Source organism: Garra rufa, chromosome 21 (genome assembly GCF_049309525.1).
Source record: "Garra rufa chromosome 21, GarRuf1.0, whole genome shotgun sequence".
Classification (NCBI taxonomy): Eukaryota; Metazoa; Chordata; class Actinopteri; order Cypriniformes; family Cyprinidae; genus Garra; species Garra rufa.
In genome coordinates, this window is record NC_133381.1 from 2,929,065 (window position 1) to 2,945,018 (window position 15,954).

The following is a 15,954-nucleotide window of genomic DNA, read 5'->3' on the forward strand; positions in this document are numbered from 1 at the left end:
TGTGAGTTTGTGAGAGTGAGTGAGTTTGAGAGTGAATTTGTGAGAGTATGAGTTTGAGAGTGAGTTTGTGAGCGTGAATGTTTGTGAGAGTGTGGGTGTGTGAGTTTGTGAGAGTGAGTTTGAGAGTGTGAATGTTTGTGAGAGTGTGGTTGTGTGAGTTTGTGAGAGTGAGTGAGTTTGTGAGAGTATGAGTTTGAGAGTGAGTTTGTGAGTGTGAATGTTTGTGAGAGTGTGGGTGTGTGAGTTTGTGAGAGTGAGTTTGCAAATGTTTGTGAGAGTGTGGGTGTGTGAGTTTGTGAGAGTGTGGGGGTGTGAGTTTGTGAGAGTGTGGGTGTGTGAGTTTGTGAGAGTGAGTTTGCAAATGTTTGTGAGAGTGTGGGTGTGTGAGTTTGTGAGAGTGTGGGGGTGTGAGTTTGTGAGAGTGTGGGTGTGTGAGTTTGTGAGAGTGTGGGTGTGTGGGTTTATGAGAGTGAGTTTGAGAGTGTTTGTGAGAGTGTGGGTGTGTGAGTTTGTGAGAGTGAGTTTGAGAGTGTTTGTGAGAGTGTGGGTGTGTGAGTTTGTGAGAGTGAGTTTGAGAGTGTTTGTGAGAGTGTGGGTGTGTGAGTTTGTGAGAGTGTGGGTGTGTGGGTTTATGAGAGTGAGTTTGAGAGTGTTTGTGAGAGTGTGGGTGTGTGAGTTTGTGAGAGTGAGTTTGAGAGTGTTTGTGAGAGTGTGGGTGTGTGAGTTTGTGAGAGTGAGTTTGCAAATGTTTGTGAGAGTGTGGGTGTGTGAGTTTGTGAGAGTGTGGGGGTGTGAGTTTGTGAGAGTGTGGGTGTGTGAGTTTGTGAGAGTGTGGGTGTGTGGGTTTATGAGAGTGAGTTTGAGAGTGTTTGTGAGAGTGTGGGTGTGTGAGTTTGTGAGAGTGAGTTTGAGAGTGTTTGTGAGAGTGTGGGTGTGTGAGTTTGTGAGAGTGAGTTTGAGAGTGTGGGTGTGTGAGTTTGTGAGAGTGTGGGTGTGTGAGTTTATGAGAGTGAGTTTGAGAGTGTTTGTGAGAGTGTGGGTGTGTGAGTTTGTGAGAGTGTGGGTGTGTGAGTTTATGAGAGTGAGTTTGAGAGTGTTTGTGAGAGTGTGGGGGTGTGAGTTTGTGAGAGTGTGTGAGTTTGTGAGAGTGTGGGTGTGTGAGTTTGTGAGAGTGTGGGTGTGTGAGTTTGTGAGAGTGAGTATGAGAGTGAGTTTGTGAGTGTTTGTAAGAGTGAGTTTGAGAATGAGTTTGCAAATGTTTCTGAGATTGTGGGTGTGTGAGTTTGTGAGAGTGAGTTTGAGAGTGTTTGTGAGAGTGTGGGTGTGTGAGTTTGTGAGTATGAGAGTGAGTTTGTGAGTGTTTGTAAGAGTGAGTTTGAGAGTGAGTTTGCAAATGTTTCTGAGATTGTGGGTGTGTGAGTTTGTGAGAGTGTGGGTGTGTGAGTTTGTGAGAGTGTGGGTGTGTGAGTTTGTGAGAGTGTGGGTGTGTGAGTTTGTGAGAGTGAGTTTGAGAGTGTTTGTGAGAGTGTGGGTGTGTGGGTTTATGAGAGTGAGTTTGAGAGTGTTTGTGAGAGTGTGGGTGTGTGAGTTTGTGAGAGTGAGTTTGAGAGTGTTTGTGAGAGTGTGGGTGTGTGAGTTTGTGAGAGTGAGTTTGAGAGTGTTTGTGAGAGTGTGGGTGTGTGAGTTTGTGAGAGTGTGGGTGTGTGAGTTTATGAGAGTGAGTTTGAGAGTGTTTGTGAGAGTGTGGGTGTGTGAGTTTATGAGAGTGAGTTTGAGAGTGTTTGTGAGAGTGTGGGGGTGTGAGTTTGTGAGAGTGTGTGAGTTTGTGAGAGTGTGGGTGTGTGAGTTTGTGAGAGTGTGGGTGTGTGAGTTTGTGAGAGTGAGTATGAGAGTGAGTTTGTGAGTGTTTGTAAGAGTGAGTTTGAGAATGAGTTTGCAAATGTTTCTGAGATTGTGGGTGTGTGAGTTTGTGAGAGTGAGTTTGAGAGTGTTTGTGAGAGTGTGGGTGTGTGAGTTTGTGAGAGTGAGTATGAGAGTGAGTTTGTGAGTGTTTGTAAGAGTGAGTTTGAGAGTGAGTTTGCAAATGTTTCTGAGATTGTGGGTGTGTGAGTTTGTGAGAGTGTGGGTGTGTGAGTTTGTGAGAGTGTGGGTGTGTGAGTTTGTGAGAGTGAGTTTGAGAGTGTTTGTGAGAGTGTGGGTGTGTGAGTTTGTGAGAGTGAGTTTGAGAGTGTTTGTGAGAGTGTGGGTGTGTGAGTTTGTGAGAGTGAGTTTGAGAGTGTTTGTGAGAGTGTGGGTGTGTGAGTTTGTGAGAGTGAGTTTGAGAGTGTTTGTGAGAGTGTGGGTGTGTGAGTTTGTGAGAGTGAGTTTGAGAGTGTTTGTGAGAGTGTGGGTGTGTGAGTTTGCGAGAGTGAGTATGAGAGTGAGTTTGTGAGTGTTTGTGAGAGTGTGGGTGTGTGAGTTTGTGAGAGTGAGTATGAGAGTGAGTTTGTGAGTGTTTGTAAGAGTGAGTTTGAGAGTGAGTTTGCAAATGTTTCTGAGATTGTGGGTGTGTGAGTTTGTGAGAGTGTGGGTGTGTGAGTTTGTGAGAGTGTGGGTGTGTGAGTTTGTGAGAGTGAGTTTGAGAGTGTTTGTGAGAGTGTGGGTGTGTGAGTTTGTGAGAGTGAGTTTGAGAGTGTTTGTGAGAGTGTGGGTGTGTGAGTTTGCGAGAGTGAGTATGAGAGTGAGTTTGAGAGTGTTTGTGAGAGTGTGGGTGTGTGAGTTTGTGAGAGTGAGTATGAGAGTGAGTTTGTGAGTGTTTGTAAGAGTGAGTTTGAGAGTGAGTTTGCAAATGTTTCTGAGATTGTGGGTGTGTGAGTTTGTGAGAGTGTGGGTGTGTGAGTTTGTGAGAGTGTGGGTGTGTGAGTTTGTGAGAGTGAGTTTGAGAGTGTTTGTGAGAGTGTGGGTGTGTGAGTTTGTGAGAGTGAGTTTGAGAGTGTTTGTGAGAGTGTGGGTGTGTGAGTTTGTGAGAGTGAGTTTGAGAGTGTTTGTGAGAGTGTGGGTGTGTGAGTTTGTGAGAGTGAGTTTGAGAGTGTTTGTGAGAGTGTGGGTGTGTGAGTTTGTGAGAGTGAGTTTGAGAGTGTTTGTGAGAGTGTGGGTGTGTGAGTTTGCGAGAGTGAGTATGAGAGTGAGTTTGTGAGTGTTTGTAAGAGTGAGTTTGAGAGTGAGTTTGCAAATGTTTCTGAGATTGTGGGTGTGTGAGTTTGTGAGAGTGAGTTTGTGAGTGTTTGTGAGTGTTTGTGAGAGTTTGTAAGAGTGAGTGTGAGTTTGAGATTGTGAGAGTGAGTGTGGGTGTGTTCACGGCTGACCTTCTCCTGCAGGTGTAGGTTCTGTCTGATGTGCTCCTTCACCTCTTCATCTGTGTCCCTCTACAATCCAAAATAAACCATCAAATTACACACACACACACACACACACACACACACACACACACACACACACACACACACACACAGTGGTGACCCCAGACCCCATTGACACCAGCGACCACTGTACCAAGCCGTATCGTGTCTTGGCCAGTAGGATGAGCTCCTGGTCTCCCGGCGTGCACATGTTCAGACCGATGGGCAGCATCTTCTTCAGCGCCGCCACGATCAGAGACGTCTGGACAGAGTAAAAGTCTCCTCGCCGCTTCTTATGCTTCCGCTCCTGATCCTGACCTCCAGCCTGACACAGATACACCCGACAATAAATTAAAAAAAATATTACATCACAAATACTGATCTGATAAACAAAAAACCCTCCTCAGGAATCAAAGACATCCGTACAAAAGCGTCTGGTGCCTGATGATTACTCATAAACTAAGGGAAAAAAAAGTTAAAGAAGAAAACGGCAACACAAGACACACAGCAGCAGAAGAACCGACAAACGACACGAACACATCGAGACATCAGAGACGACCACATCTGACATTAGACGCTACCGAAACACAACACACAAGCTTTAACCACGGCATCGTCTGCTCTCACCATCACCAACACCACCACAAAACTTAAATGAAAATGCTGTGTTTCTTGTGATATTCTCGGATGAATCCTGACAGATCGACAGCAGAACTCCACTCACTGAGAGACTTTCAGAAAATCCAGAAATCATGCTAAAACAAACACATGTAAACGTATCTGAACCAGAGTAACTGACAGTAAAACGCTCATGCAGATCGAGGACTAGAGCGGAGCTGAATCAGCTGTGACTGTAATGAAGCTGAAAGGACACGCGTGCGTTCACTGATCTGACTGACGCTGCTGCAGACAAACATGACAGAGATAGACAGACATGATTAGAGCTCATGCACACTCACTGTACCTTGGGTAGGAATGACTGTGCATGAAGGAGAAAGACAGAACAAGAGTTAGAGCAAGACATTCACACAGGAAATGCTCAAGAAAATATTCAAATCACTGATTAACCAGATCAAAGGTAGTGATTATATGGGGAAAACTACTAAATAAATACAGTCAATCCAAACAAGACTGAGTTTGCTTTGCGAGATTTGAGTAATACTTTGCATTTCCTGTGAGATATTCAATGTATTGGGTTATTAATGTGTGTTTTATTACTGGATCGAAAGCTATATCAGTTCTGTTAGAAAAACAATCATTAAAATAAAATAAAAAAAATATTAAACAATTTAAAATGATAAAAATAAATCATTTAAAAATGAAATCAATAAAAAAAAGTAAAATAAAAATAAATAAAAATTTTGAAATAATTCATGAATATTATTCATTTTAAAATAAAACCAAACCAAACCAAAAAAAAGAATAATAAACATTAAAACTCAAAACAAATATCAACAAACCACTGAACAAATCAAAATTTAAATTAATAATGAAATTAAATGTAAAATGTAAAAATACATACATCTATATAAAACTTTAAAAAGTAAAATAATCAAAATCAAACAGTCAAAATAAAAATGTATTTATTTTTATAAATATAAAAATTTAATTTATCAAAAAAGTGATATGAAAAGGTAATATTTTAAAACGAAAACTATGAATTAAATCAATGTAAAAAAATATATACACATGTATTTTAAGTATAAATACAGATAACTTTCAAATATAAAGTTATTTATACATAACTTTAAAATAAACAATAACTTAACTTTAAAATATAAACAAATGTTACAAAAATTAAACATCAATTAAAAATTGGAAATAAAAATGTAAAATTATTTTAAAATAAAAACTGTTTTATATAATTATATAATATATAATTAAATAATTAAATCAATGCAAAATAATAAATAAATAAATAAATATACATAAATTTAAAACACAAAACAATCAAAGTCAAAACAAAAATGTAAAACAAAAATGTTACAAAAATTTAATCAATAAAAATTTTAAAAAAAATAAATAAAATCATTTTAAAATAAAAACTATTAATAAAATCAATGTAAAATAAAAAAATATCTTTAAAATAAACATATCTTTAAAATACAAAATCAAAATCAAGCAAGTTTAAAGCAAATATAAAACTAAAATGTTACAAAACTTAATCAACATTCAAAAATGTGAAATAAAAATGTAAAATTATTTAAAAATCAAAAATCAAAAATTAAAAAGTACATTTTTCAATTTAAAAAAATCTTTTTAAAATAATAAACAAACCAAAAAACGTAAAAGTTAAATTAAAATAAGTTCTGGTAATATAGCTTTACATTAAAGAACACATGCATTTGGCCAATCTGAGTATGTGTGACAGGTTTATGAGCTTCATTTGTTCTCTTATGAAAACAAATCTAACACTGATGATCTAGTGACGTATTAACATATGAGGGGGGTTCATGTGTGATATTAGTAATTAATGACAGGTTTAGTGTCCATTTATGAAGGGGAATGTGCAATGAAAGATTAAAACAACTGCCCATCTGAAGCTCAGGTTTGCCTTCACCAGCAGCTCATATATCATTATCCTTCAACCATAAACAATCAGACGCACAATAGCGCTTTAAATCAAGTCTTTTCTGGTCACCAAGGCTGCATTTATTTGATCGAAAATACAGCAACAGTGAAATATTATTATAATTCAGAACAGCTGTTTTCTATGTGAGTTTGTGTTAAAATGTAATTTTTTGCTGTGATCAAAGCTGAATTTTCAGCATCATCCTGATATTTATGTGTGTTGAAGTCATGTGACTGCAGCTGATCTGGGAGCAGTTTGAGTTGGTTCTCACTCTTACCTTCGCCAGCTTGGTTTTACTGTCACCAGTGAGGAATGAAAGATTGTTGATCTCATTCTGAACCACAAAGTTCTGCTCTTCTCTCTTGAAGTTCTGCAGAGAAACACAGAGAGTGAAGCATCTTTAGCTCTTAATGTGTGAGTAAAATACCACTGGTTTTAATGAGACCCCCATAATGTGACATTATAGACCCTTACATGTGATTTACACCAAAGGATGAAGATCTCTGCCACCATCCTGAAGAGCTCATTGGAATCTGCATCCGGTTCCTTCAGCCATCGAGACCTGAAACCACAGAACAGCAGATCAGAGATCAGAGCAACTACATCTGCATCTACATCTCACTGTATGCAGTTCATCAGGTATATCACGCTTTACAAACCGGACCTTGTTGACAAAAAAAAATTAAATCATACATATGTCAAAAAAAAACCAAAACGGAGAAACAAGTACTATTAATTAAATCATAAATAATAAAATAATAAAAAATACATAAATCAATAAAATTAAAATAAATTATTTAAAAAATAAACAAATTGAAATAAAAAAAGCTAATAATAAAAAAGTTAATAGTAAAAACTTTCAAATAAAAATGCAACACTAAGATAATTTTAAAATAAAAAAACCTAAATAAAACACTCAATAATAATCAAAAACTAAAACTAAAATAAATAATTTAAAATTAAAAACAATCAAAACAAAGAGCTAATAATTAAATAAATGTGAAATTAAAATAATTTATAATTTAATTAAAAAGTACAAAATAATAATTAAAAAAAAAATCACAAAAAAAGTACAATTAAAAAATTATTTTACAAAAAGAAAACACAAAAAATAAAAGTCTTGATGACATCAGTCGTTGTGGTTTGTTGTGTATATCAAAATAAAAAATAATCAAAAAACCTAAGTCAATGTAAAATCTAAATAAATTAAAAATAATGAATTCCTCAATATATAATTCCTGAATAAAACTCATTTTAAAATAAAATAATCAAAATGAAAAATAAATAAATAAATAAATAAATAAATACAAATATTTTAAAAAAGTATAAGGGTGAAAGACAGAAACGGGCTTAAGCATGAAAACAATAAGTGTAATACTGCTTTAAACTATTGTTGTTTTTCCCCCAAAAAAATTTTGGAAAAATGTTGACGTGTTATTCTCCAAAAACGGATTTGAAACTTTAAAAGTAGACACTTAACTCACATTTAACATGCTTTTTATGGACATAAAAATCACTTCTGTAAATTTCTTTTGACGCGGATATCTTAACATCTTTGACCCATAAATAAAATGTTAAAAATTATTATAAAAAAAAAATATCAAATTAAAATAAATAATACTTTTACAAAAAATTAAAAAATAAAAGTCCAGATCATCAGTCGTGTATTGTGTTTGTTAGAGGTCACCTGTTGTTGTCGACGTAGCGGATGAGCATGGGGTAGAAAGCGTACAGATCTCTGCACAGCACCGCAAACTCATCCAGGATCAGAAGCTCCGCCTCCTGGGTGTCGCCCTTGCCGTCAGCCTTCAGAAGCTCCTCCTCCACCACCACCTTCACCGTCTTCTTCTTCAGCTTCTCCAGCGTGGGCAGGAAGTGGGTCTTCAGCAGATCAGCGCGCGCCTTACTGATGATGGGCTGAGCGTACACTACAACACACACACACACACACACACACACACACACACACACACACACACACACACACACACACACACACACACACACACGTCACACACTACAGCCCTGTTCTGAAGTACACTACACACTAAGTATGTGATGCATCAGTGTTGGAGAAAGTTACTTTTAAAAGTAATGCATTACAATATTGAGTTACTCCCTAAAAAAGTAACTAATTACGTTACTTAGTTACTTTTTATGGAAAGTAATGCGTTGCGTTACTTTTTAAATCTGGGCAGGGCTTGCTTGTTTATTTTTAATATGAAAAGTTCTATTTGTGTCAAATGTAAAAGCCTTTTCACACCTTAGAGAAAAGTAAATTGCCGTCTGTACAGTAGACCACAGAAGAACAAATGTCAACTCTTCAGAAAAAAAAAAGGAAAACAAATGTTAGATTATCTTGAGTCATTTGTGCTTATTAGTATGGATGAATTGGATCATCGAAGATCGAAGGATCATAAAGGATATTTGTAATATTTAACATATTTAATTATTGCAGGTTTGCATGGATTTCAGTGTTTTTATTCATTTGGAAGAACACTGTATCTGTTTTTTTTTTTTAGTGAGTGAGATGAATTAATGCATGTTCACATTTATTCTAGAACTAAAGTAACATCTTACTCTTGATTTCTCTCAACATGAGGACAGGAGAGCTTTTAATCAATAAATGGGGAAAGTAACTGGCTTTACTTATTTGAAAAAGTAACTCAGATATTTTCTTGTCAATTAAAAAGTAATGCATTACTTCCCTGGTTCCTTGGAAAAAGTCATGTTATTACGTAACTTGTGCTACTTGTAATGCGTTTCCCCCAACACTGATACAGATGCATCATGAATCACCTGCGATGCGCTTCATCCAGGACGCCTCGTCGATGCCCAGGTTGCTGTTGAGGATCTTGAGGATGTTCCCCAGGACGAGGCTGAGGTGTTCTGAGGTGACTGTGGTGCTGCAGAGAGACACGGGTCGGTTCTCCGGTCCTCTCTCCCACCAGTAGGACAGATAGTTACACAGCATCGGCAGAACCACCTCGATGACGTGCGGCATCTCCGTGTAACGCGCCCCGGACTCTGACATGTCATTAATGTCCTTTATCAGACCGTCCAGACGAGGCATCTCCGGACACACCTCCTCCACCGACTCCGGCAGACCCACCACTGAACAACACACACACACACACACACACACACACACACACACACACACACACACACAGACACAGACACAGACACAGACACAGACACACACACACACACACACACACACACACACACACACACACACACACACACACACACACACACACACACACACACACAGACACAGACACAGACACAGACACACACACACACACACACACACACACACACACACACACACACACACACACAAAACACTGATTAATGCCAGCCTGGAGCACGGGTATATTTGTAGCAATAGCCAACAATTGTATAGGTCAAAATTATAGATTTTTCATTATGCCAAAAATCATTAGGATCATGTTCCATGATGATATTTCCTACCGTAAATACATCAACACTTAATTTTTGATTAGTAATATGCATTGCTAAGAACTTTTAGACAAATTTAAAGGTGATTTTCTCAATATTTTGATAATTCCAGATTTTCAAATAGTTGTATCTCGGCCAAATATTGTCCTATCCTAACAAACCATACATCAGTGGAAAACCTTTTAGTGTTTGTTAACTATCTAGCCAAGCCTAGCAACTAGAATCATGTTAAAAGTGTGCTAATGACATGCTAGTAACTTGCTAATCATGCTGAAAATTCAGCTGCACATCAGAAAAAAATATATTTTAAAATATGTTAAGTTTACATATGTTTAAAAACTAAAAAATTACAAAAATACAAAAAAAACTAAAACCTTAAAATTAAAATAAAAACAAAATATAAAAATATAATGTAAATATTATCACAAACTACAACAAATGAGACTGAATGAGATTTTTTTCACTAAAATAATAAGAACTTGGGAGAAAACAAATTTAACTGTGATTATAATAAATAAAAATGATAAAATAAGGTTTATGGTCGAATATGATTCACATTGTTTTTGGTGCATGAATATAGTGTTAAACTGATGTGTTGCAGATGTGTCTATTGGCTTTTAAGTAGTTTTGAAGTTGTTACATTTTCATAAAAAGCTCATCAGTATCAGAACTTACATCTGTACAGTAAAAACGGCATCAAAAACGAGACATTATGTGCTCACTAAGTAAACCCTAGTAAGTGTAGAGCGTCAGAGGAGTGTGTTACTCACGAGCTCGTTCTCGAGACGTCTTGGTGTTGAACACGGAGCAGGGGTTGTGTGTGTTGAGCTGCGGCTCCAGAAACGCCACAGGCATCGCACCGGCTAGAGTCGCCAAACACTCGCCCAACGCCGGCAGCTGCCTGAGACACACACACACACACACACACACACACACACACACACAGACACACACACACACACACACACACACACACACACACACACACACAGACACAGACACAGACACAGACACAGACACAGACACACACACACACACACACACACACACACACACACACACAGACACACACACACACACACACACACACACAGACACACAGACACACAGACACACACACACACACACACACACACACACACACACACACACACACACACAGACACAGACACAGACACACACACACACACACACACACACACACACACACACACACACACACACACACACACACACACACACAGACACACAGACACACAGACACACACACACACACACACACACACACACAGACACACACACAGACACACACACAGACACACACACACACACACAGACACACACACACACACACACACACACACACAGACACACACACACACACACACACACACACACACACACACACACACACACACACACACACACACACACACACACACACACACACAGACACACACACACACACACACAGACAGACACACACACACACACACACACACACACACACACACACACAGACACAGACACAGACACACACACACACACACACACACACACACACACACACACACACACAGACACACACACACACACACACACACACACACACAGACACACACACACACACACACACACACACACACACACACACACACACACACACACACACACACACACACACACACACACACACAGACACACACACACACACACACACACAGACACACACACACACAGACACACACACAGACACACACACAGACACACACACACACACACACACACACACACACACACACACACACAGACACACAGACACACACACACACACACACACACACACACACACACACACACACACACACACACACACACACACACACACACACACACACACACACAGAAATATGGCATAAGAACATGTCAAACGTGCCACACTTATTAAAATGCAGATCCAGCTTGTGCTCACCTCTCCACGTAGATGTTCTTCCCCGTCCCCAGTGAGTATAAACTGGTCAGGATTCGATAACACGACACCTGCACATCATCCACTGACAAAACAACATGTTTCATCACTAAATAACAGCTACAGGGACATTTCAAAGTCAGCATAAATGCCATTTACTGCCTCTCCTATTTACTTTACATCATGTTCATCCTTTAGAAAATATTTTGCTTTGAAGAAAAAAAAAAAAAAAAAAAACTAGGGATGCACCGAATAAGTGAAAAGGCTGAATAAATGATAGCAAACAATGAGGTGACGTGATCAAATAGAGGCGTGCACTAATGCAGCAAACATGTGGTCAGTGTGGAAGCATTTAAAACTGTCAGAGAAAGATGCAGAAATCATTCCAAGCTCCTTAGCCAGGGTTCAAAGGCCAAAGATGAGAATTATTCAGAAATCTGCTGCTGTCTGCAAAAAGTAGGACTGAGCTCTTCTTGCGGGTTTACCACAAAATAAAAGTCAACATTTATAAATGTTAGTATTGTCATTTTACCGTTGTTCTGTAAAATAAAACAAAGTAACACAAAAATAATTCCAACAGCTTTATTAATACATTTATTCTAACATTCTCCTTTGCTCAGTAAGGCTGCATTTATTTGTCCATTAGAAACACATGCCTGATTCAAGAAGGGCCTCTTAAAAATGGCCAAAGCATATTATTTCACTAACTTATTTATTTTCAAGTTAAATTGTGGTTTGTTGGTAGGCTATAATGTCTACTAGAATGTTAAAAATGTTCAGTGTTAAGTAAATATTTTTAAATTGTTGTTTTGTAATTGATTTTTTCTTTGAAAAGCAAGACAAAACTGTAATTAGCAAATATTGGCTATTTAGTTTATGCAATGGTGAAAAAAATTGGCATGGGGGAAAAACATGAAAAAACGTGTTTGGTATTCGGCCAAGAATTATCATTTTAGTGCATCCCTAAAAAACAAAAAAAAAACAAAAATAACTATTAACCAATGAAAGGTAAAGTTTCACATGTCCAGTATATCATTTTGCAACTTTTTTTCTTTATAATCATCATAAATGTGACCCTGGACAACAAAACTAGTTATAAGGGTGATTTTTCTTAATTTGAGAATAAATAATCTTACCACTGATGTATGGTTTGCTAGGATAGGACAATATTTGGCTGAGATACAACCATATGAAAATCTGAAATCTGAGGGAATCTTGAAGTTCTTAGTTCATATTACGAATCAAAAATTAAGTTTTGATATATTTATGCTAGGAAATGTACAAAACATCTTCATGGAACACGATCTTTACTTAATATCCTAATGATTTTTTTAATGATGCATTGTTGGCTATTGCTACAAACATACCTGTGCTACTTAAGACTGGTTTTGTGGTCTAGGGTCACAAATAATGTTATAAATGGTTCAATAAATCCAGAATTATTTGGAAAGAACATTACGGAAGCAAATAAAGTCAACATGAGGTCAGCATTTACTTTTAAGGCAAGATACTGCAGGTGAATAGGTTAAAAAAAAACTAATAGTTATCACTTTACTTACTCAGTTGATTGATTACACTGATAATTGCAAAACATTTTATGTATTACAAGTTTTCTAAATGTTAGGTTTTAATATGCAAATGAGGCATTATTTAATTAAATATGTGCTAATTTGCATATATTTCTAGTACAAAAAATCTAAACACTGGATGAAGTTTCAAAATTCTTATTAATTTTTTGACATATTATAGTTAATGTTTTTACAGAGAGAATTGTGAGTCTTATTTTGTCACTTCATAATTCAGAAAATACTTAGAACAGGCAGAAAACAATATATATGTGACCCTGGACCACAAAACCAGTCTTAAGTCGCTGGGGAATGTTTGTAGCAATAGCCAAAAATACATTGCATGGGTCAAAATTATTGATTTTTCTTTTATGTCAAAAATCATTAGGAAATTAAGTAAAGATCATGTTCCATGAAGATATTTTGTAAAATTCATACTATAAATGTATCAAAATGTAATTTTTGATTAGTAATATGCATTGTTAAGATCCTAATTTGGACAACTTTAAAGGTGATTTTCTCAGGATTTTGATTTTTTTGCACCCTCAGATTCCAGATTTTCAAATAGTTGTATCTCGGCCAAATATTGTCCTATCCTAACAAACCATACATCAATAGAAATCTTATTTACTGAGCTTTCATATTATATATACATCTCAGTTTTGTAAAATTTAACCTTATGACTGGTTTTGTGGTCCAGGGTCACATATATTTTACAAATGTTGTATAAAATCAAGAAAATTATATATGAACAAATCCCTCTGTAAAAACCTTCAAGATATAGACTGGGGAAAAAAATGTAAAGTTTGATGTGTGTAAGTGCTGCTGAAGTGGAGATTTATGGCTCAGTGTAGGAGAAAAAAAAACTCATGGCCTTTAAAAAATATGCTTTGTAATTGAAATCTATTGACACAAATAGATAAAGTGCTTTAAAAGAAACACTTAACAGTGTGTTTTTGGTGTTTTAATTCCACTAGTCTGAAAAAAACACTATGAAAAACCAAAAAGCCCAAAGGTGCATGAAAAAATGTTTTTGCCTGTGTCTCCCCTTAAGTGGAAAAATCTCCACTTTGGCCTAACGCTGACATGCGTTGTGTTGTGTGTTGTGTGTTGTGTTGTTGTTGTGGTGCGCTGACTCACGCAGCAGGTCGGAGCCAAACTGGTGTTCGGTGATGTGCTCGAAGAGAGCGGTGAGGATGGGCAGCAGAGCCACGGTTGTGTAGTTGATGTTCTGCGAGACGCCCTTCATCTGACTGCGTGAGTGTGTGAACTTCCCCAGCTTCAGGTTCTCCAGAGTCTTCTCCAGATCCTCAGCCGCGTTCTCAAAGAACGTCCTCAAACCTGCTTTGACCAGCTCTGATCCGGACTTCATCACAGTCCTGAGAGAGAAACCCTTATACAGCATCATCTCAGTCACACACCACATCCGACGTTCATCTGCTTCACGAACCCTCATAAAGCACTCAGAAGTAGATAACTGCATAGTTTGTTGTGGGTGAACAAACTTTAAGATCCTCAAAATAGACAACATTTATTTTTTTCCTGATTTTTTACACTTATATTAAAGAGATATTAGACGTTCTGTGCTCAGGTCATTTTTGACCTGGTGTATGGAGTGCCATTAGTGCCAAAAATATGTTCTGAAATATTACCTGTGGAGTTATATGAGTGCCAGATTTTACGTTCTTATAAATTTCATACAATGATGTATTCAAATAAAATTACTTATCAATGTTAAAAAATATATATATGTATTTTTAATTATAGTTTTTTGTTGTAGTTCATATGTAATTTAAAATGAAAGAATTTCTCAAATTTTAAATTCATAATAAAGAGGTAAATTGATGTAAAAACATTGTATTATTCAAAACTAAATTTTTTTCACATTTACTCATTAATGTGAGTAAATGTGAAAAATTAAACCTTTGCATGCACAGCATTTTTTTGTCTGATTTTTTACACTTATTTTTAAGAGATATTAGACGTTCTGTGCTCAGGTCATTTTTGACCTGGTGAATGGAGTGCTATTAGTGCCAAAAATATGTTCTGAAATATTACCTGTGGAGTTATATGAGTGCCAAAAAACTAATGCAAAATACATTTCTCTTTTTCTCCCCATCTCAGTCACTTTTGGACTGAATTTTGTTGATGAACATGAACATTGTACGTCTACTGATGAACCACTGTGACATGAAAAACCGATCATTTTTTTCATCTGAAAGTGAAAGTTTATGCAAGTAAATAGAATTAATTTTGTCTGAAAACTTTACATATGCAAGTTTCATAAATTCTGGCTGTTTTTGAGCAATCATGAGTTACATATTGAATTTGATTTATTCCAATAGGGTTAAATACTGGTAATTCTCAGATTTTACGTTCTTATAAATTTCATACAATGATGTATTCAAATAAAATTACTTATCAATGTTAAAAAATATATATATGTATTTTTAATTATAGTTTTTTGTTGTAGTTCATATGTAATTTAAAATGAAAGAATTTCTCAAATTTTAAATTCATAATAAAGAGGTAAATTGATGTAAAAACATTGTATTATTCAAAACTTAATTTTTTTCACATGTACTCAATTTAAGTAAATGTGAAAAATTAAACCTTTGCATGCATTAAGACCCTCAAAATACACAGTATTTGTTTTTTCTGATTTTTTACAATTATTTTTTAAGAGATATTAGACGTCCTATGCTCAGGTCATTTTTGGCCTTGGTGCGTATGGAGCGTCATTAGTGCCAAAAATATGTTCCTGATCTATTGAGTTATACGAGTGCCAAAAAACGTATGCAAAATATATTTTGTAAACAGTAAATATATCAAAACTTAATTTTTGATTAGTAATATGCATTGCTAAGAATTTCATTTGGACAACTTTAAAGGCGATTTTCTCAATATTTTGATTTTTTTGCACCCATTAGATTGCAGATTTTTAAAGAGTTGTATCTCAGCCAAATATTGTCCTATCCTAACAAACCATACATCAATGGAAAG

The 15,954-nt window shown here is 36.4% G+C and overlaps 2 protein-coding genes across 2 annotated transcripts in view; one reads left to right on the forward strand and one right to left on the reverse strand.

Annotated features, from left to right (window-relative positions):
• LOC141295588 (ryanodine receptor 3) overlaps nt 1–10,314 on the reverse strand; it is a 10,920-nt gene extending 606 nt beyond the window's left edge. Inside the window, exons 1-8 of the mRNA XM_073826823.1 lie at nt 10,188–10,314; nt 8,749–9,063; nt 7,637–7,877; nt 6,424–6,511; nt 6,227–6,319; nt 4,342–4,356; nt 3,532–3,702; nt 3,345–3,404 (exon numbers count right to left, since the gene is read on the reverse strand). Coding sequence (XP_073682924.1) covers nt 3,345–3,404; nt 3,532–3,702; nt 4,342–4,356; nt 6,227–6,319; nt 6,424–6,511; nt 7,637–7,877; nt 8,749–9,063; nt 10,188–10,272 — 1,068 coding nt within the window. The 5' untranslated portion in view covers nt 10,273–10,314. The remainder of the gene's footprint in view (nt 1–3,344; nt 3,405–3,531; nt 3,703–4,341; nt 4,357–6,226; nt 6,320–6,423; nt 6,512–7,636; nt 7,878–8,748; nt 9,064–10,187) is intronic.
• The window catches only part of LOC141296225 (ryanodine receptor 3), a 214,001-nt gene that overhangs the window by 175,093 nt on the left and 22,954 nt on the right, over nt 1–15,954 (forward strand). The window lies entirely within an intron of this gene.